This window comes from Tamandua tetradactyla, chromosome 14, assembly GCF_023851605.1.
Source record: "Tamandua tetradactyla isolate mTamTet1 chromosome 14, mTamTet1.pri, whole genome shotgun sequence".
NCBI lineage: Eukaryota > Metazoa > Chordata > Mammalia > Pilosa > Myrmecophagidae > Tamandua > Tamandua tetradactyla.
In genome coordinates, this window is record NC_135340.1 from 46,039,608 (window position 1) to 46,061,410 (window position 21,803).

Here is a 21,803-nt window from a genome sequence, read left to right on the forward strand (position 1 = left end):
CACCCCTCCTCTGAGAACTTAAGACAGTAGAACCATTGCTATAGACTATAAAATAGTTTAAAAGGTATTTAAAATACTTAAAGAAATGAAAGAAAGGTGCCGTAAGAAACAAGATAGTACCAAAATACATCAGAGAGATTTCAAAGAAGAATAAAATAGAACTTCTACCATAAACATAGGCACTGAAATATAAAACTCTGTGTGTGTATTAAGCAACTGAAGAGAGACATAATGAACTGGAAAGTAGATCAGAAAAAATTTCCCAGAATATAACATAGAGAAATAGACAATGTGAAAAAAAAAAAAAAAGAATTTAGGAGATAGGTGACATAAAGAATGAAAAGGTCTATACATGTCTAATAGAAGTTCCAGAGGAAATAATAGAAAAAATAGAGGCAATTTTCAAAAAATAATGGAATATGTGTGCACATGGCTAGGGTTTTGATTAAAATTAGTGGCACCTCTGGTGAAAAAGCAGTGTTACTTATGGCATTCTTTCCCACCCTCTGCCCCGTTTTCCATTCTTAAACTGTTAATTTTAAGATAATTTCAAACTTTCAAGACCGTTACAAAAATAATACCCTAGCATACCCATCTCTTTCAACCCTCGCCCTGATACCCACATCCACCAACTTCTGAAATTTTTCTTCATTTGTGCATATGGCATTCTGGTAGGCCTCCCTCCCTCCTTTCCTGCCTTTCTTCCTTCCTTTTTCTCTTTCTTCCATTCAGAATTTTTAATCATGGAAAGATATATACAACACAGAATTTCCTATTTTAACCACTGACATGTACAATTCAGTGATTTTAATTACATTCACAATAATATGTTACCATAATCACCATTCATTACCAAAACTTTTTCATACCCCAAACAGAAATTCTATACCCGTTAAGCAATAATCCTCCACCCCTCCCTTTCCTTTCTGACCCTAACTCCGCATTGCAGGGCTTTCTTGAATCATAAATTTTTCCTGTAGTATAGCCTTGAAAATTGGTTACACCCAATAACATATATCTCACCATCAAAAAAGTAAAATCTAGCATTTTAGTATGTTTATAATAAAATTATTCATTATTAAATATAATCAAATAATTTAAGCACTGGAAGGAGTTTAAAGAACTTTGATATAACAAGAGAAGTTAAGGAACTTGCCTAACTGTAGGAATAGGTGATGACAGTGCTATGACAGAAACTAAGTCTTTTGAGTCCAAGTCTTGTATTTCTCCTCTATATTTTGCTAAATATTTTAGACAGACACATAAAGCTACTTTGATTAGTTTTCAAGATCAAAGCATTTTGGAAAAAGCTAATGATAAACATGAGGCATAGATAATATAAGCAACTATTTTAATTACTAATGTTTTTAATGGAATTACTGATGCTTTTTTTTTCCTTTATTAGGGCAAGATATGTTAATTACATCAAAACATCAGAAGTGGTCAGACTGCCCTATCCTCTTCAAATGAAATCTTCGGGTCCACCTTCTTACTTTATTAAAAGGGAATCGTGGGGCTGGACAGACTTTCTGATGAACCCAATGGTATGTATCACGCTAAAGTAAAACATCTTTACTAATCCCTAATTTGCTTTCAGGCAGTTAAAAATGTCTTTCCTTATGTGATAGAAAGCTAAAGTCAGATTGTGGGGTGAAAGGATAATTGTGAGTAATTTATAGATTTCGGAAAAATAGTGGCTTTGGGAATATGCAATGTAAAGAATATATTGAGAACTGCATTGTAGATTTGATGTTGAAATGTGCAATACAAGTTGGATAAATATTTATTTATGATGAAATGTTTTAAGAGTCAAATAAAATAATAGTATGTAGTGAGTCACACATACAGCCTGTTTCATCCCTTATAGTACTTGCATATTCTGTTGATGAGTGTGCTGTCATTTATGTCATTATGGCATCAGTAAAATTTTCTTATTTTTTAACATGTGAAATAAGAGAGATGTTATTCTGTGGTGATTTAAGTGCTTGGTAATAACCACTAGTAAAACACGTTCTTTAGAAATAAATTGGTTCTTTCTTTCTTGTTTTTTGCTATTTTCAAAAGTTGAATTATTGTCTTAGAATTGTCTAAGTTTTTATCATCTCACTGATAGCTATTTAGATCACAAAAAGGAATGCTCAAATGGTTGTACATCCTCTACAGAGGAATAAATTAGAACCTAGAACCTGTTTATAGAGCTAGAGAAGCAGGAGGGTAGTTTGGATTGCAACAATAAAATTCCAAAGCTTATTGAGAGATATCTTCCATGTTGTCATTTCTGTAATTCTATGGAATTGTATCCAGATCTAGAGGCTTCTAAGAGGTTATTTTTCAAAACAGACTCTAAAGAGTGTGTATTATTGAGAGGGGTGATGTAGTGTAACTTTTAGGAAAGGAATCCTCCCCCCACCACTTGTAATGTGACTTGGACAAGTCATCCACTCATATCCCTCATCTGTGAAGGAGATTATATAATCAGTCTCTTAGGGTTATTGAGAGAATTAAATGAATTTGTACCTGGCACACAGAAAGTGCCATATAAATGTTGGCTGTGTAAATATTAGCTATTATTTTTATCATTGCACATTTACTAGCATAACCATGGTACATAGAAATAACGTCATACGTGTTGTTTATGTTTACACATATAATAGGAAAATAAAGATTAAAAAGAATCCAGAGGGTAAAAAGTCAGGCTCTAGATTGGTTATGGAGCAGAAGAAAAACAATGTACATGTTGCCCAGCAGCTTCTGGAAGTTTCTAGTATATATTGTCAAATTTGCTCCTGATGTGCTGTGACTTTACTGTGCTAGGACTGCTCACAATGTTTTCCCCAAGAATAGCAAAGTAATCTGAAAAGAGAAGCTCACATGTCCATCAGGATCACCAATCCCAGTGCTAAGCCACAGATTGAAGAGCATGAATAGAAAGCTCTGTTTGCAAACTGTGTTAAATCCCTGAACTTTGCAATATGATAAATAGCACCAATAAGAAGTGATGTGTCTATAAAGTCCAAACGTCCTTAGATAAGACTCTTAACATTCTACAAGTACTTTACTATCCACATAGCTAATTTCAGTAGAATCAAGTTAGTTGCTGCTAATATTATTCTGCATACAACATTTGAATCTATAATTTAACAATCGGTTGTTCATAACATGCAATTTTTGTTCTTTAACTGTTAAGTAGGAAAAATATTTCCTGAAATGTCTATTTCTTCCACAGGTTATGATGATGGTTCTTCCATTATTGATATTTGTACTTTTGCCCAAAGTGGTCAATACAAGTGATCCTGATATGAGAAGGGTAAGCTGATTATCCAGCTGTGGATCTTTAAACCCATATCCCAATGCATCAGTTTAAGTTGTGGCTAGATGGCTTGGTGTTTTTGAACTTTATTCTAGTTCCCCAGCCAAAGTCATCTAGAGGTTGTATTAACACAGTATTATGTCTGGCATTTAATTAATCTATTTCCTTTGAAGGAACTAAATTCAGTTGGGTCCGTCTAATAAAGGCCTGGGTCTCTTTATATAGCCACATTAGCTTTAGCCTGTTTGTACGTCACCTGTTAAAATAGTCGAAATACGTAATGATCCTGGTGTACCTAATCCAAACATTTTGCAAAATGATAATCATATAATGGCTATACTTAAAAAAAACTTGATTCAGAGTACATGTTCACTTTATATGTTCATATACACAAAAGAAATTCAGAGAGACCAAGAGGAAAAATATGGAATAGTGGATTTCAAACTGTATCATAATATTATCCTGTTTCTGCAATGAGAAGTGGGATTATGAAGTAGAAGCTTCAAATTTGGCACCACCACTTTGTCTCTTTTAAATACTAGCCTCCATATGAAAATCTTTAGACTTTTAAAAACTGTGTCGAAGATAGATTCTTCAGGAGATTTTTCTTTAATGATAAAACAGTATATACATAAAATAAATAATAATGTTTGCTAAATAAGTATGTGATTAATTTTGTTGAAAGTCATATATTCTATGCAATCCTTGTATCAGTTAAGCCAGTTAACTCTGTGTGGCATCAATAGAAGGAATACTAGAAGTCACATTGGATTTAAAGTCCATTCCTTGAAAAGTGTTTTGAACATAGTAAACACTAAAGAGTTGTTGATTCAAGAGCTTCAGCATAGAATGGATTCAGACATAGAGCTAATGATATATTTCTGCAGAGGCTCAAGACCCTTACCACATTCATTTTATTCTTGATTATTAGAGCATGTTAACACATTTGATTTAACTGTAGTTTTGGCAGCCACGAATTTTAAACACTTTCATCCCTAGCAGGACTCTACAGTCTGCAATGATTGATTAGCAGTAGCTACCCTGGGAGAGGGAAATAGATGAACCTTGGAACAGGGTGGGGTGGGAGAGAAGAAAGAAGCAGCAGACTATCCAAGTCACTTTGGTTGAAGCCAGGTAGGGGACCTACTTGCCTTGGTGTACTTTCTCTTTTTTCTTTGACTGAAACTGACAGGAAGCAGTAATTTTCCCCTTATTACTGAGGTTTCCTGGGAAGTGATGAAGTCCCAGGTTTCTCCAGGGCCTTAGATACTCTAGAATTGACAAGGGTTTTATATTTATTGAGATCTGGGGAGATTATTTGTGATTTTTCTCTCTTTACCTCCTCAGCTCCTATTTAATAAAAGGAGACTGCTTTAAATATTACTGTTAAGTGTTTTTTTTTTTTTTTTTTTGCGCGTGTAGGTTCTGGGTATTGAACTAGTCTCTGGCTCAGCAGGCTTGCCTGCTGAGCCACTGTTGCACCACCCAAGTGTTTTTATCTTAATTATCATTTAAAATTATCAATTAAAATTACCCCTAGCCCTTACTTAAGCATTTGACAGGTAATAATTTGTCAAATTCAAAATATTGAATATTTTTTATTCAATAAATTCAATAAATTTGAATTTATTGAATAAATTTGAGTGGGTATTTTAATGAATAGCTATTTTGCTTGATTGGTTTGAGTTTGATTCAAAGAGTTGGTAGTTGAGAGCATAGGACAGGAATTTCATCTAAATAATTGGCCTACAGAATAAAAATGGAAAGGATTCAGAAAAATGTTTTGTTTCATGCTATGAAAATTGACTCAAAAGTTTGGCAATTTTAATTATATCAAATAATTATATATTTAAAATAATTAAAATAAGTCAAATCTAGATGATTTGATTTTTAGCCTAGTTTTAGGAAAAGGACTAAAAGCATATCCTGATATGAGAACCTCAGAGATCTGATGAAGTAGCATTTCTTTGTAGGTCAATTTTAGGATAAGTTTACATTCATCTAAATTAGGGACCCTGAGTTGGTTCATAAATACTTCATGATCTTAAGGTTATAGATAAGTCTGGTTTGGACCAAGTGACAGGGTAAGAAGGTAAAATTTATAGCAGTTTGTTATTTGCTTCTCTAGGCTGGGATAAAGTACAGCCCTATTTCTAATTTTCCCAACTGCCGGCATTTTGAATTTTGACAAATCACTTAACTGTTCTCCTCTTGTTTCTAGAGTAGTTTGGGCATTCTATAAGGCATGCTTATGTTTGTGTCTAAAGCTTTTGAAAGTGGGCTAGAAGGCAGGAAGTTCTTTTTATCTTGTTTCTAAATCTAAATGTTATTATATGTACATTCATTGATTTTAAGGTGGGAAAAATTAAATATTATCTCAGCTGTTGGGTCTTATATTAAGCTTATATATATGTATTATGTAAATTAAAATAATTTGTTATAAATTTTCTAGCTTATTAACAGATGACAATTATGAGGTGTATCCTTATTGCTATTTGGTTTACATTATTAAGTGAAAACTGTTTCAGTAATTTTTCCTGTATGCAAAATGAAACAGAATTCATAATGGCAGTTTTAGGAGAAACTATTATTTAATAAAAATATATTGGGGAGAAAAAATATACAGGGCATACCTTGTTTTATTGCCCTTTGCTTTATTGCATTTTGCAGATGTTGCATTTTTTAGAATTGAAGGTTTACAGCAACCATACACTGAACAAGACTACAGCACCATTTTTCCAATATGAGCTCACCTTGTGTCTTTTTGTCACAATTTGGTAATTTTGATGCACTTTTTCATTATTACTATATCGGTTATTTTATATATACACACACACAGATATATATATACACATATGTATATGTAAAATCACTGATCAGTGATTTTGATGTTACTATTGTAATTGTTTTAGGATGCCATACACTTAATGTTCTGCCTGTTCTAACTCTCCCACCAATCAGCTGTTCCCAGTCTCTCTCCCTCTCCTCAGGCCTCCCTATTCCCAGAGCTACAGCAATGTTGAAATTAGGCCAGTTAGTAACCCTACAAAGGCCATTAAGTGTTCAAGTGAAAGGAAAAGCCACATTTCCCTCACTTTAAATCAAAAGCTTAATTTTGATTAAGCTCAATAGAAGATCAAAACAACCACAAATTCCCTTCAAAGCCAAAGCATAATCCAGAGCAAGGTTTTACCTCTCTTCGGTTCTGTGAAGGCTGAGAGAGGTGAGGAAGCTGCAGTAGAAAAGTTTGGAGCTAGCAGAGGTTGATTCATGAGTTTTAAGAAAAGTAGCCATCACCATAACATAAAACTGCAAAGTAAAGCAGCAACTGCAGATGTAGAAGCTGCAGCAAGTTTTCCAGAAGATCTAGATAAGATATTGATGAAGGTGACTGCACTAAACAACAGATTTTCAATGTTGAAGAGACAGCATTCTATTGGAAGAAGGTGCCTTCTAGGATGTTTATATCTAGAGAGGAAAAGTTGATGCCTGACTTCAAGCTTCAAAGAACAGACTGATTCTCTCATTAGGGGTTAATGCAGCTGGTGACTTTAACGTTGAAACGAATGCTCATTTACCATTGTGAAAATCCTAGGGCCCTCAAGAATTATGCTAAATGTATTCTACTCTGTAAATGGAACAACAAAGCCTGATGGCAGCATATCTGTTTACACCATTAATATTTTAAGCACAATGTTGAGACCTACTGCTCAGAAAAAGGATTCCTTTCAAAAGATTGCTACTTGTTCACAGTGCGCCTAGTCACCCAAGAGCTGTGACAGAGATTTATAATGAGATGAATGTTATTTTCATGCCTACTAACACAGCATCCATTTTGTAGGCCATGTATCAAGGAGTCATGTCAACCTTATTATTTAAGAAATACATTTCATAAGGCTATCACTACCATAGATAATGATTCCTCTGATGAATCTGGACAAAATAAATTGAAAACCTTATGGAAAGGAGTCACCATTCTAGATGCCATTAAGAACATCTGTGATTTGTGGGAGGTCAATGGGAGGTCAAAATATCAACATTTACAGAAATTTGAAAGAAGCCCTCCTGGATGACTCTGGGGGCTTCAAGACTTCAGTGGAGAAGGTAACTGCAGACGTGGTGGAAATAGCAAGAGAAGTAGAATTAGAATTGGAGCCTGAAGACTTGACTAAATTGCTACAATCTCATGATAAAACATGAATGGATGAGTAGTTGCTTCTTATGGACAAGCATCTACTCCTGGTGAAGATGCTGTGAACATTGTTGAAATGACAACAAAAGATTTAGAATATTGCCTAAACTTAGTTGATAACGCAGCAGCAGAGTTTGAGAGAATTTATTCCAATTTTGAAAAAAGTTCTACTGTGGGTAAAATGTTACTGAACTGCATTGCAGGCTACGGAGAAATCTTTTGTGAAAGTAAGAGTCAGTCAAGGTAGTAAGCTTCATTGTTGTCTGTAGAAATTGCCACAGCCACCACAACTTTCAGCGGATATCTGCCACCCTGATCAGTCAGCACCCATCAACACTGAGGCAAGACCCTCCACCAGCATAAAGATTATGACCCACTAAAGGCTTAGATGTATAGCATATTTTAGCAATAAAGTATTTTAATTAAGGCATGTACATTTTTTTGAGACATAATGATATTAAACACTTAATAGATTATAGTATAGTTTAAACATAACTTTTACATGTACTAGGAAACCAAAAAATTTGTGTGACTCGCTTTATTGTGACATTTTCTTTACTACAGTGGTCTGGCAATATCTCAGAGTTATGCCTATACTAAGTTAGGTTTAGTAATTCATTGACTCAGCTGTTGATTATTAAATTTTTAGAAAGTATTGCAAGATGGTTTCATTAATAGATTGAAATCAGCTATGACAAGAGTATTACACTGTAGAAATTGGCAAATGCTACAGTTTAGTGCTTTTCTCCCTTAGAGGACCATTTGTTAAATGTTTATCAACACATCTCTGATTAGGTTCAAAAACATGTGTTTCATAATAAAAAGTTAGATAGTTTGTAACCAAAGCTAATTAGTTTTCTGTTTGTTTGTTTTAAGCTAATTAGTTTTTGCAAATATTTGTGGTTATTTTAACACTTTCAAAAAATGTCTGTTTCTAGTATTCCTTTTCTTGCTCTTATCTGTAAAAACACTTTCTTTTTGAAAACTTATGTATAAATTCTCTTTGAGGAGAAAGTCCAAGCTAATACTCTAATTGTGTTCAGTTTAAAATGATAGATAATGTAGTGTTTGCTATTTTCCTTTATATCTGAACTAATATCAGTTTTAAGCTCATCTTTGGAATGTCACATAAAATTCAAATGAAGTAGACACTGTATTAATAATATAGTGGGAAAGTGGAACAGCAGTTTATAGATTGTTGGCTCAAATAGGGGAAGGACAGACTTCTGCGTAGATGGCAGAATAGGGTAGGCTCCATGGAACAACAAGAGAAGGGGACAGAAAAAACTACATTCTGGGGGGTAAGTGATTGGAGAGGTTCTTCTACGTTTCCTTTTCATAGGTCCTGGACAGAAGTGGGGAGATCAGGATGGGGAGTACGGGGTGTCTGTTTGGCTGTTAACCCACCAGGGGTGGGTGGTGGCATATGGAGAAGTGTGGGTCTGAAGGAACAGACTGTCTCTCCAGTCTAGCCTATACCAACAACTAGCTTGGGAAACTTCTCCACCCGGCTCTGCAGCCAGCAGCATCTGTGAGGAGCCCAGAGGCATATCTAGCTGCCCACCACCAAAAGCCACCCTGCCATGCACTGAGATCAATCGTTCCTCTGGATGCTGCAAATAGCAGTCCCGTAGGGCACCATGGACATCAGTTCAGCTGGAAGCTGATCACTGTGACCAGCTGCCCAGCCCCACACAGCGGGAACAGCCAATCCCGGTGCCAGGGACAGATCCTGTCCTGCCACACATACCATTTTGCTCAGCCAGCAATACATTCCAGGTGAGGAGGGCCCTGGTGGGGAAAGGTAGTTCAAGAGTGCCATCTTCTGGGAAGAAGCAATAAGTGCAGTCTGGCAAACTCCATGTTAGTTCCCCCCACCTCCTTTTCTTTGTTTTTAATCTGTGGATGCCAATCTCAGTTCATTCCCAATATATCTTGGAGTGTCTCCTTCTGGCTTCAGGCCTATTTGCTGAGAGTTTTTTGGGGGGTGGTGAGGTGGTGGTGGTGCACGGACCAGGAATCGAACCCCAGTGTCCCCGTGTGGCAGTCAGGCATTCTGAACTACCCATGCACCCCTGCCTAGCTTTTAATAGACCCTCGAGTAGAATTGTATCCTTTCAATGACATCTGGGCATTGGTTTGGCAGGGAATTACTGACATATCAAGTGTAAAAGGAGATCTTCAATGCAAATCCAACCAAAAAGAAAACAGACATTTACACACCAATGTTCATAGCAGAGCTATTCACAGTTGCCAACAGATGGAAACATCAACAGATGAGTGGATAAACAAAATGTGGTATATACATATGATGGAATATTATGCAGAAGGAAGATGAATTTAGGTCTTAAAGCATGTGACAACATAGGTGAATGTTAAGGACATAATGCTGAGTGAAATGTCAGACAGAAAAGGATAGATACTGTATGATTTCACTGTTATGGTTCTGGTAAAGGAAATCTCAGAGGTTTACACTGTAGAATATAGGGGACCTAGAGGTACACAGAAGCTAGAGATTACCCAATGAGGTTGAACTTAAATGTAAGGAAATGGGTAGAAGTGATGATAACTAATTAGTGGGGTTATAAGTAACATTGCCGTACTGAAGGTAAATATGATTGAAAAGGGAGGTATAGTGCCATGTATCCCACTAATTAACTCTACAATTATAAATATATTCTTGCATGAACTACTTCGAAGGTTTGATCTTGTACAGAGAGTCAATAATAGAGGGGTTTGGAGAAAAACTAAAATTGCATGCTATGGTAGTTAACAGTAGTTAACAGGAAGACATCAACAGTACCACAGCAATACCAGGGATAAATCATTGGGGGGGGGAGGCGTGGAGGATAAGAGATATAAATGGGGACATTTTGATTTGATATTTGATGAGGCTGTGTTTATCGGTTCTTTGTCTCTTTGAACCATTGAAAATTGTTTAAAATTGAGAGTGCTGCTGATTGAACAACCAAATGAGAACACTGCAAGACATGGTTTGTTTATTTTGGACATTATCCATGATGCCCAATGGATGAAGGGAGCCAAAAGGAACAATGATTGAGAATCTGAAAAGTGAATATATATTAATATATATATATTCACATATATATATGTATATATATACACATATGTGAATATATATATATATTATATATATATAATGAAATATTGTGTGGCTACAAAAAGGAAGGGTATCATAGGGCATGCAATGAACTGAATGAACTTTGGGGAAAATGTGTTGTTCAGAATAAGCCAGAAACAAAAGAATAAATATGCTATGGTCTCTTTCAGGAAATTTTTTTAAGAAAATTGGAGCCTAGATTGTAAGCTCTTATAACAACCACACTTGATCCGAAGTTTTAAGTGTATTTCTAGATTCTCAGATGCTGAACTCTATGTGTATAAAATGGTATTTCCCTGGAACTTTGAATACCTCTGTGACCTTAAGACTCAGAAATGGATTTCTACAGCCTTGAAACTTAGCATCGCTTTACATAATAGCAGTTAAGGTAACTGAAAAAGAGATAAATCTTCAATTAGAGATAAAAATGAAGCTGATCTGGCTGAGACTAAGGTAAATCAGAATACAAATTAAAAGATGATAGTGTATATACTCTAGAACATCACCTAATATATGAGACTGATGGCACAGAGGTTTATTTTGTCTAGAACCTGAATTTTCTGTGATATACAATCTAAATCAGCCTGTCTAGGTAGCTCAGTTAAATAACCCAAAACTCAATGAGCCCAGAACAGGAATGAGGCCTTGTAACTCTTTATAGCTTAATGTAATACCTAGATACATCTGAGGCTATGGCGGACTGATAATTAAAAAGTGTTGGTAGAGTCCCTTGAGGGACCAGAGAAGAATATATGGAACTATTATTGTTCCCAGCTGGGAAACCTCTTGTACCCTCTCACATATTGGGGACTCCCAATAAAATTGGCCAAGCCCTTGATTTTGAGACTTGCCCTTATGAAACTTATTTTTGTAGTGGAGAAGTTAAGACTACCTATAATGAGGCCTAAGAGTTCATTTTAGGAAACCTCTTTTGTTGCTCAGATGTGGCCTCTTTCTCTAAGCCCTGTAGGAAAAATCATTGCTCTCCCTGCGTGGGACATGACATTCAGGGGTGGGGGTCTCCCTAACAATGTGGGACATGACTCCCAGGAATGAGTCTGACCCTGGCACCATGGGATTGACAAAGCTTCCTGACCAAAAGGGGAAAGAAAGTGTAGCAAAAGGCATTAGTGGCTAAGAAAGTTCAAATGGAGTCGAGTTCAAATGAAGCTGTTCTGGATGCTGCTCTTATGCAAGCTTCGACTAGATATTGCTAATTGCCATGGTTTGCCAAACCCCAACCAACATCATTACTTTTAACTTTTAAGAACACCTAGGGGTCTAACTGAGACTCTATAAAAATTTCACACTCAAAGTTTACTTTTGTGAAACCTATAACCATCCCAGGGTTCCTAGGCCAGATAAATCCTGAAACCCAAAGGAACCAGCCTTTCCAAGATTATCAACTAATTACATCTATCCTATCACTAATTGCTGACACCCCTTCTCAACATGAAAAAGTTAGAATGGGCATTACCCAAAGATCCATGTAGATTGAGAGAAGGATCAAGGGTGAGGAAGGAGTTTAAACTGATAAATTAAGATTTAACAAATGAGTATCACTGCTGAAAAAATTGTATTGATATTTCTTTTAGCTTCCAGTGTTTTGGAGCAGCTAAAAGGAAAGGAAAAATCTGAAATAGCGGAGTAGTAACCTGTAACAAACTCTGGAATCTGTTTTGTAACTAGTTGTTGAAAGTACTTTGGAAATTAATGCTTTTTTTTCCCTTTTCTTTGTATATATATATTTCACAATAAGGAGTATTAAAGAAAAAGGGGGGTGCAAGGAGGGGGAGGAGGACAGAAACTCAAAACTAAAGTGCCAAATCCTTATCCTGTCCTACCAGTGACTTGTTGGTAACATTTATGTTGGTTGTTTTAAATGATGTAATTGAGGTCATCCAAGACATAAAGTACTCATAGATTTAGGCTAAGGGACTTAGAAATCAACTCTTGGAAATACAGCAGTTATCTTCCAAATTGTCTTGATACTTTGATATACAGTGTAAGGTATATTCTAGTTATATGCATCTAAAAAAAGCATGAACTTAAAAAGCACTAGTTTAAACATTAAGAAAGCATTTTAAGCAGAAAACATAAAATAAGATGCCAGAAGTATGATCATATATATCTATTATCAGAGAAAATACCCTTTATGAAAATTATAAGCTAAGTCAAACTCTAGACAATCATAGTATTGAGCATTTACCATAGACCAAAATGCTTAGGGTGGTATGGTACAAACAAGGTATAAAACATGGTTACTAGTAATGGGTTGTTAGAGTGACATTAGATCATTGCTCAGAAGCAGGTACCTTTTACTTGTTCTACTCTTCTCTTCCTTCCTTTAATGAGAACTATTAAAAGTCAAATTACTCAAAATGTCCTAGTGCATTCCATCTATATTCTTGTGCTTTGTTCTCCCTGCAGGAGATGGAACAGTCAATGAATATGCTGAATTCCAACCATGAATTGCCTGATGTTTCTGAGTTCATGACAAGACTCTTCTCTTCAAAATCATCTGGCAGGTCTAGCAGTGGCAGCAGTAAAACAGGCAAAAGTGGTTCTGGCAAAAGGAGGTAGTTGGGCAGTCCAGAGCTGGCACTTGCGCAGACACGGCAATGCTGGGTGGCATCCAGATCTTGAGGAAAAACCGAGTGAAGCAACTACTGTAAACTTGAGTCAACCTGAAAGTTGGTCTCCTCTAACTATTGTATGTGATAAGTTTTTAGCACATGTTTTGTACTTGGTACACAAGAAAACCCATTTTCATCCTTTATCTGTATGAGGTCAATATTGATGTCACTGAATTAATTACAGTGTCCTATAGAAAATGACATTAATAAATTATATGAAGTACTATACATTATGTATATTAAAATAAGTCTTAATCCTGAGATAAAATCATCTTCTGTCATTTTTTTTTTCCACGTACTGTTTCTTTTTTTCCTTATCGGCATGACTAGAGGGGAAAGGGCCCCTCCAAGTCTTTATAACTCAAAGATCCCGACCTCAGAGAGCTTGTCCTCCTTTGGATCATTCCTGTGCCCATCTGCCTTGGAGCATGTACGTTCGCTACTCATTCAAGTTTTGAGCTGTTAAGAAAAAAATACAACGAATCTCAAGCTCTCAAAATCTTAAATAGAAATTTCAGACATGAGGAAGTAGATGGGGAGGTATTTTTTGAGGCAGGGGATTTTCTCAGTACCAATGAAATCCCCTCTTATACTAATTACTCCTTTAGATTTAGAGAAGGAAAAAGAGATGAAGTAGAATAGATATTTCAGATAAAAGTAAATTGTTGCAAAAGATTTGAGGAAAACTACAAAGAGGATTCCAGAACTTTTGTTGATATGTACAAATTGTTCTCATAATCTCTTCCTTTTCCCTTCGGTGGCTCTTTTTGTTTCCCTGGATGTAACGAGATGCTTATGATTCAAAGTATGTATCAGAATGCATAAAAGAAGGTAATTCTAAACTATGAATATAGCCTCAAAATATATAAATTAAAAATTGATAGAATTACAAGGAAATATTGACCAATCTGTTATTGTAGTGTGCACCTATACCTACCTCTCTTGTTTTATAAATCAAGCACTTGGAAATTAGTAAGGATATAGAATTGAACAAAGTTTGAATAAGTTCTGCAAACAATTAGAGAATACGTTTTTTTCAACATGGAATATTCATAAAAACAACCATAGCCGTTAGACAAGCCTCAATAATTCAAAGAATTTGTTTCATATAATCTCTTACTATAATGCAATTAGGATGAAAATAAAAAACAAAGACAGATAACTTTTAAAAAAACCCACTGGCTATTTTTAAACATTTCTAATTAATTATAGTAAAAAACTATCAAACATTTAGAATTACGTGATAATTAAAATTTGACATCAAGATAATTAACAAAATCAGTTTGTTAGTATTTATAAAGTGATCCATTATTGAACATAGTAATTTTACTGTATATCTTCAATCTTAAGACAAAAAGAACTGCAAACAAATCTTGGAACTCTAATTAAATGGTTAGTTTTTCACAGTGATATGAGCATTGCAATTCTGAAACTATTGTATGATTGAGCAAATGAGTAAATATATTATATTCATGGATTACCACTATTGGAGAAGGAAGATACAAATATGAACTAGAAGAAAAACCCTGTGGCATGAAATTGGAATCGTAGCTATCAAGGTAAAGTCATGATTTTTAATAATCATACACTTGTACATATTTCTTTGTTCTATGTACTGAAAGGGCCTAATAGCAATGAATACTCTGAGTCCAGATGTTTTTGTTTGTTTGTTTTTAGTATCATTCTCTATTTAAAGAAACCAGGGCTCCTTCAGGAAATGATTCCTAGGCGGGTATAGGGATAGTTAAGAAAAGTCTGAAACATCTTGTGTCAGAAAGCAGAGGAGTGCCCAAAAATAATGTTGGGGATATATCAGAGGATGACAGGAGTCATCAAGAAGGGTCTGTCATTGGCTAAATTTGTGACAATTTAAGGATATAAGTAATGACAGTAGTGGATTTTAACCAATTGACTACAATAAGAATTCATGAGGCAGTGCTATTAATATAGGATTAGATAGATGGATAAATGAGGAGGCATAGTCTTCTTTACAGTCGAATGCCTACCAGAAAGTGTAGAAGAAATAATGGAGTTAGAAAATCATCAACTTGTATTCATAGTAATAATTTATTTGGACAAGAGACATGAATAGATGCAAAAATTATTGAATGAAAGTTTGATGACCCATAGGACATTCATATAAACTTAAAGTCCCTTTCCCAAAATTGTTCATCACAAAGGAGAATTGTTCAGTAAATTTAAAGTGGAGAAAACTTGGGGCATCATCTTCACCAAGTGATCATTCACATTGTCAATAATGGAACAAAACAACACCACGTACTTCCTGATGTGACGCACTGATGCACTGCCCCAAACAAAGCATACAAACACAAAATTGAACTGAAATCTAATGAGGAAACACCAGAAAACCCTAAACTGAAAGAACTTCTAAAAAAAATAAGTGGATTGAATGTGCTCTATGTGATCCTGAAGTGGATCTTGAACTGGAAAAGAAATTCCCACAATGGACATATAGATTACAAAGCAATATTATAGCAGTGTTAAATTTTTTTAGTTTTTATATTTGTATTGTGGTTATGTAAGATAATCTCCTTGTTCTCAGGAAATACACACTGACATATTTAGAGGTAGGGGCATAACGTCTGCAACTTATTCCCAAATGGTTGAGAAAAAGTGTATGTGTGTGAGAGAGGAGGAGGAGGGGAGAAAAAATGTGGCAAAATATTTACAATTGGGGAAACTGGGTGAAGGATACAGGAATTCTCTGTACTATTGTTGCAACTTTTCTGTAAACTTAGTATTTTGCTTCTGGCTCCTTCTCTGACATTAAAAAAAAAGGTATTTCCCTTCCCCTTCCCTTTCTCTCTCTGAGGTTATTATTGGGCAAGAGTTTACATGATTTCAAACTTGATGATTAAACAGCTTTGGGACGTCAGATTAGTATCATTTACTATGGGAATGAAATAGGGGCACCAGCTCTTTGCACAATTGAAGAGGAAATGCTTCTGTTCTGTTTTGTGAGAGTCCCATGGCCTCAAAGGGGCCATGGTTTAAGGTCTGTTCCACCTCCTTGTCCTAGTGAGGAAGAGAAGCATGTCAGTCACAGAAATCTTGTCATTATAAAGAAGAAATCATGAAAGATTGCGAGAGGAATGTATACCCCCATTGTGTACCAAGTACTCACTTCTAAAAAGGCCAGGCTATGCAAATTTGTATGGAAACCCTAATATAGGTGGATTTAACAAGGTAACCTGGAATCATTTTTTTATTCAAACACTTGGCATTGGATTACCATGTAGTTTAATTTCTTTAATATCCAAAGTAATGCTAATATGTTACAGAAAAGCAGCCTAGTCTCCATATCCATATTCTTGCTGTGCTCCAGTATTTACAGTAGAGTTGGAGATCTGTCAAGTGGATATTCCAATCCATAGGCTTAGGTACAAATTTCACAATTAAAAGGAGGCAAACAACAGCATGGCCCTTAAAGGACATTCATCATAGGAGCAAAACAGAGGCCAGGAATATTGGTGAAATGCTTTGTTTAACCAAAAATGGTAAGAAAAACAAAGATTCCTCAGCAAGCTATCAAATTCACAGCTAAAGAGAAACAAATCACAATGTTAGCTACATTACAGTATCCAAAAGATAAGTCAATGCTGTACATGGTTTACCATAGACAGAGCTTGGGAGACTGGGAAACATAGAAGGCCTAAGATCTGAAGTTCGCACACGCTCCACCCACCCACTCACCACGTCTCTGTAGTTTACAATTGGGCTTGCTCATTCTGAGGACCTTGTCAGAGACCCTATTCTAGAGAAGTCTAGTTTCCCTTTGTTGTTTGCAAGATTTGTTTTCTCTATGTCAAAGGTCCTAGAGAGCTGGCAAAACAGATTGTCTCAAAGCCAAGAATGAAGAAGAAAGCATAGGTCTCCTAATTAACTTCACACAAAGAAATGAACAAAAAGGGCTAAATCCTGTGCAATTGTGGATTGTGCAAAGTGTGTTCTCAGCAGCCTCCCAGTTCTGGGTTCTTTTATTCAGATTAGCTTCTTCCCTTCTCTAGTGTTGACAATAAATGAGCTTAAAGTGGTATTCTCATGGAGGGATTTTCAATTCTGACAGCAATCAAAGCCTTTACCTAAAAGCATCAACAGTTTATCTGGAGCTGGTGGAGCAGGTTTGCTCATGAAATCACACCCTGTTGATAGGTCTGGGAGTCTCTGTTCTGGAAAACTGAGCCAATTAATATTCTCTACTTGGCCAGTGTCAACTTGCCCTGCACAAAGGGCTCTGTAGCTACATTGCTTCTAAGATGTTTCATCTCAATGTCAAGTCCCTACAAGGTTGGAGGAGAGGGCTGGGATGACCAGTTTTGTCCTGCCTGGGTTTTTACTGCCTGGAAGCCTCTGTGGGATTTCATGTAAAGAGCTGATTATGCTTTTTAATGGTGGGCTGTAGCTCTTCTAAATTGAAGTCCCTATCTAATACATTTTTACACTTAGCAAATGAGGCTGAAAAAGAACTGGCCTGAACTAAGTAAAAGGAAATTTGAAGACTTAAACACAGCAGAGGATATAAATAACAGGTTAAATAATGAACTTCTGTCTGACAGGAGTGCTTGATCATTAAAATCCTGGTTATATGCTATACTCTTGCTTTCTTTATGGATCTTTTACTAATTTTATGCACTATTTTACATTTTTTATTTCTTGCACATTGGTTTCAGAATTATCAAAGAAACATTTTAGATCCACTTTAGTATACATACTAGAAATGTCAATTAAATTTGTTTTTTAAAAAATAATCTTGTCACTCTAATGCATGTTTATAACTTTTATTTTTATATATTACCATAATCTATACTTTGATATTAAAGATGAAGCTTTCATTTTTAATATCATAGCCAGCTTACTGGACCCTCAACTGTACTTTTTTGGGCTGCTTCTCTTTGACCATGAATTTGAAGAATAAGTAAGCCATTTCTGGGCCCTTATTTGAAGGGCCTATAAAAAGAAAGCCTCTTTCCCCTCTGTCCCCACCTACCTAAAAAGCACTTCTGACTTGAGGCAGTTCAATAACTTGCTTATACCTGGGTGTGAATTAGGGATGGGGTGAGTGAAAGTCCTTTAAAAGTGTACTGGAAGAAGTCCAAAAGCAGGCAGTGGAACCAAAGTTTGTTTTCCACATTTTGCCTCGGGTTTGCCCCATGAAGAAATTAGAACATAAGAACTCTGAAAACAATTTAAGAGAATCATGATTAATTAGCCTGGAGGAGTCTTCACCTAGTGAACGGATCATGAAGAAATGGGTTCAAATGAACTCAAAATATTCTAAGCAATATGTGTTTCTACAAAAGGAAAAATTACTGGTGGTAAAAACTAAAATAACTGACTGAGGAGACTTAATCATCTTTATTAGCAGAATAGAATCCCCTTACAAGATCAGGTTTCAGTGTCCTTGTAGTGGTAGGATTCTTTCTGAGAGGGAGGGTGGTTTCCTGGGCTTCAATTGTAGTGCCCTGGGCCCTAGGGATTGCCATTGGTTGTGAAAGGGAAGAGCAAGCACTTCACTCAAACATTAGGACAGAAAAACATACCACAATACAAACCACATTACAGCTGTGTAATAAATATTGATCAGTTAATGAAGATATATGTTCTTAGGAGTCAGCTGAATATCACTCTTGTTAACAGGAGACACTGACTTACATTCTCCTTACTCCCAGTGGTATGAGATGACACATAGCCACATACATATTGCACAAAACCTTATGACATGTTTCCAAAAGGGAAGGCTTCTGCCCTGTTCCTGCTGTTCTCCACAGATGGGTAGACCAAGCTTCCCTAAGTCAGTGCTGTGACCTACTGTGCCTCTTCCTGTTTTTTAACTTCAATATTAAACTCCTGGCATCAGCAACCTTGGTCAGAGACTAGAATCATTCAATATGGCAGCAACTGCTGCAGCTCCTTTGTTTTTGGCAACAGACCTCAAGTCTTTACAAAATCCTCAGCAACACAGAATGACAGAAGCCTTTTCAAAAATAAATAGGCCAGAATCAGCTCACTCATCCTCAGAGAAGCTGACTGCAGCCACTCTTTTGAGGGAAGTTAACTTTTCACGGTAGCTTGCTGTTGCCCTGCCAGTACAGCTTCTCCTCCACTTTTTTCTTTTTCCATCTGCAGAGAAGCAGCATCTTAAAGGTCTTCCTGAAAGTTCTGTTGCAGAGGGCATAGCAGATGGGGTTGACAGTGCTGTTAACATAGCACAGCCAGTAACCTAAGTGCCACAGGGTGACTGGGACACACTTTTCGCAGAAGGTGGAAACCAGAACCATGATGTTATAAGGGGTCCATGTGATGATGAAAGCCAGAAGAATGGCACTCAAGGTCTGGGCTGCTTTCCTCTCTTTGACAAGGACCATTCTCTTTCTTTTGGTCATTTGATGGCTGAGGTTGAGATCAAGGCCTTTTGTTGAAGGGTCCTTGGATACCGGGAAGGAGCAGGGCATGATTTTCAACTTGTGACAGCCATTGTTGGTCTCTTGGGTTCTGTCAGCTTTTACCACTAATCGGAACTTATAGGCCATACATTTCTGATTTTTGGGTCTATGAGTAGTGGCTGGAGACAGGAAGTATTTTTTGGTGTCATTGTCATTTTTTTCAGTTTGAGTCTTAACAGACAATGCTGAGGTCTTTTCAGCATTGAATTCTTCCTTTGGGCTTTCCTTGGGCTGACTCTTGTAGACCACTTGGAAGACAGAGTCAGTGGTGGACTTGTCCTCTTCCTCTGAGGAGGGGTAGCTGCTACAGCTAGTGAGCTGCTCGGCTTTGGCCCAGTCGGTACCTGGGTCCGTGGGTTTGGGTGGCTTCTCAGTGGTGGAGGTGCTCCTGCGGGAGGATGACCAAGAGGCCTGGCTCCTTTCCCTCTGGGCCAGGGTGGGCCAAGGGCAGCTGAAGCAGGACTTGAGCAGAGCCTGGTGAACTGGCTTTCTCTTCTCAGCTTCTGCAACAGAGTCAGAGCCCTGGAGGTCAGCCAGGTCCTTGGTTCGCTTCTCTGTTTCCCGGTAGATTCTGCAGTAGAGGATGGTCATGACAGAAACAGGAATGTAGAAGGCAGCAATGGCAGTGCCAAAAGTGATGGTGGGCTCAGAGAGGAACTGGATCTGGCACTCATCGGGGGGCACTGTCCGCTCCCCAACCAAGTATTGCCAGCAGAGGATCGCCGGGGCCCAGAGTATGAAGGAGATCAGCCAAGCCAAGCCAATCATGATGCCAGCCCTCTTTGGAGTACGCTTGGCTCGATATGTCAGGGGTCTTGTGATAGAAAAGTAACGGTCAAAACTGATCACCAGAAGGTTCATAACAGAAGCATTGCTAGCCACGTAGTCCAGTGCAAGCCACAGGTCACAAGCCAGGCTCCCCAGAGCCCAGCGTCCCATAAGGATGTAGGTAGTATACAGGTTCATGGAGAAAATCCCAATGATGAGATCTGCACAGGCTAAACTGAGCAGGTAATAGTTGTTAACGGTCTTGAGCTGACTGTTGACTTTGAAGGACATCATGACTAAGACGTTACCCACGATGGTGATCAGGCTTACAACAGCTGTCACAGATGCTATGGTGATGACTTCCCACAATCCGTGGCGTTCCAAAGGCTGGTGATTTACTGGAGTATCATTGACCGTGGTTGTGTTGTGGTAAGATTCCCTTTCCATTCTGATCCAACAATTTATATTAGGATTAAGTCTTAGGTTCCAGGCTGTTATCTTTTCTGTCTCACCTCTTCTTGGCCAGTACCTGGAAGAGAAGGAAACCCAACATTTAGCTTCATTTCACCAGCATGAATTTCTTTCCATCCACTGTTTATCATTTCTAGCAGATTGTTAAGCATGGCCTCACACATATTCAGAGCAAGATGAAAATCTCTAAGGTTTTGAGGACAATTATGTAATGGCATCATCCCTTTATGTTTTAAGGTTAGGAATGCCTGAGCACACCTTTTATATGTGTGGTTGCTGCCCTCTTGTGGTTCCAATAGGATTTTTTTTTTTTTAAAGAAGGCTGGGAAGATGAGGAGGGCAAAGGAAAGGAAAAGAAAGGAAATGGGTTGTTGGGGAGCAGAAAAGATGAGAGAGAAGGTGTTAAGTTATCTTAGATTGCAATGATCTCAAGGGTAGAAATAACAAATGTGCTATAATTTATTGGATCAATCCCCTGTTAACAAATTCCAACTTTTCAAAATAGAGACTCATTTTTACTTTTCTAGTTTAAAAATGTATCTACATGATAAAACATTCAGGGTTTTTAATCCAACTCAATCTGTTCAAAGGGTCTATGGTAGAAATAGGTCCCCTTCCCATTCACCTCCAGTCTCCTGAACCCCCTTTTCCAGAAGTAAACACTGTTACCATTTGTAATCTTTCCTTCAGAGATATTATATATATAACATCTATATATAGATATAGATACATCATATATATATGATTGTATATAAAATATCTTATCCTAATAGCAAAAAATCTAGGCACCTTGACATGATGATAGGTAGTAAAGAGAGAAGAGCTTTTTTTTATTTTAATT

At 36.9% G+C, this 21,803-nt stretch overlaps 2 protein-coding genes across 2 annotated transcripts in view; one reads left to right on the forward strand and one right to left on the reverse strand.

Moving 5' to 3' along the window:
• Positions 1–13,540, forward strand: part of EMC7 (ER membrane protein complex subunit 7) — a 34,739-nt gene extending 21,199 nt beyond the window's left edge. The window contains exons 3-5 of the mRNA XM_077127356.1: positions 1,406–1,544; positions 3,227–3,307; positions 13,054–13,540. Of these exons, the coding sequence (XP_076983471.1) occupies positions 1,406–1,544; positions 3,227–3,307; positions 13,054–13,206 (373 nt within the window). The 3' untranslated portion in view covers positions 13,207–13,540. The remainder of the gene's footprint in view (positions 1–1,405; positions 1,545–3,226; positions 3,308–13,053) is intronic.
• A 5,799-nt stretch (positions 13,541–19,339) lies between these two features.
• Positions 19,340–20,990, reverse strand: CHRM5 (cholinergic receptor muscarinic 5). Its single transcript, XM_077126628.1, has one exon. It carries the CDS (start codon positions 20,936–20,938, stop codon positions 19,340–19,342), a length of 1,599 nt encoding a protein of 532 aa, XP_076982743.1. The 5' UTR covers positions 20,939–20,990.
• Between the last annotated feature and the right edge of the window lie 813 nt (positions 20,991–21,803).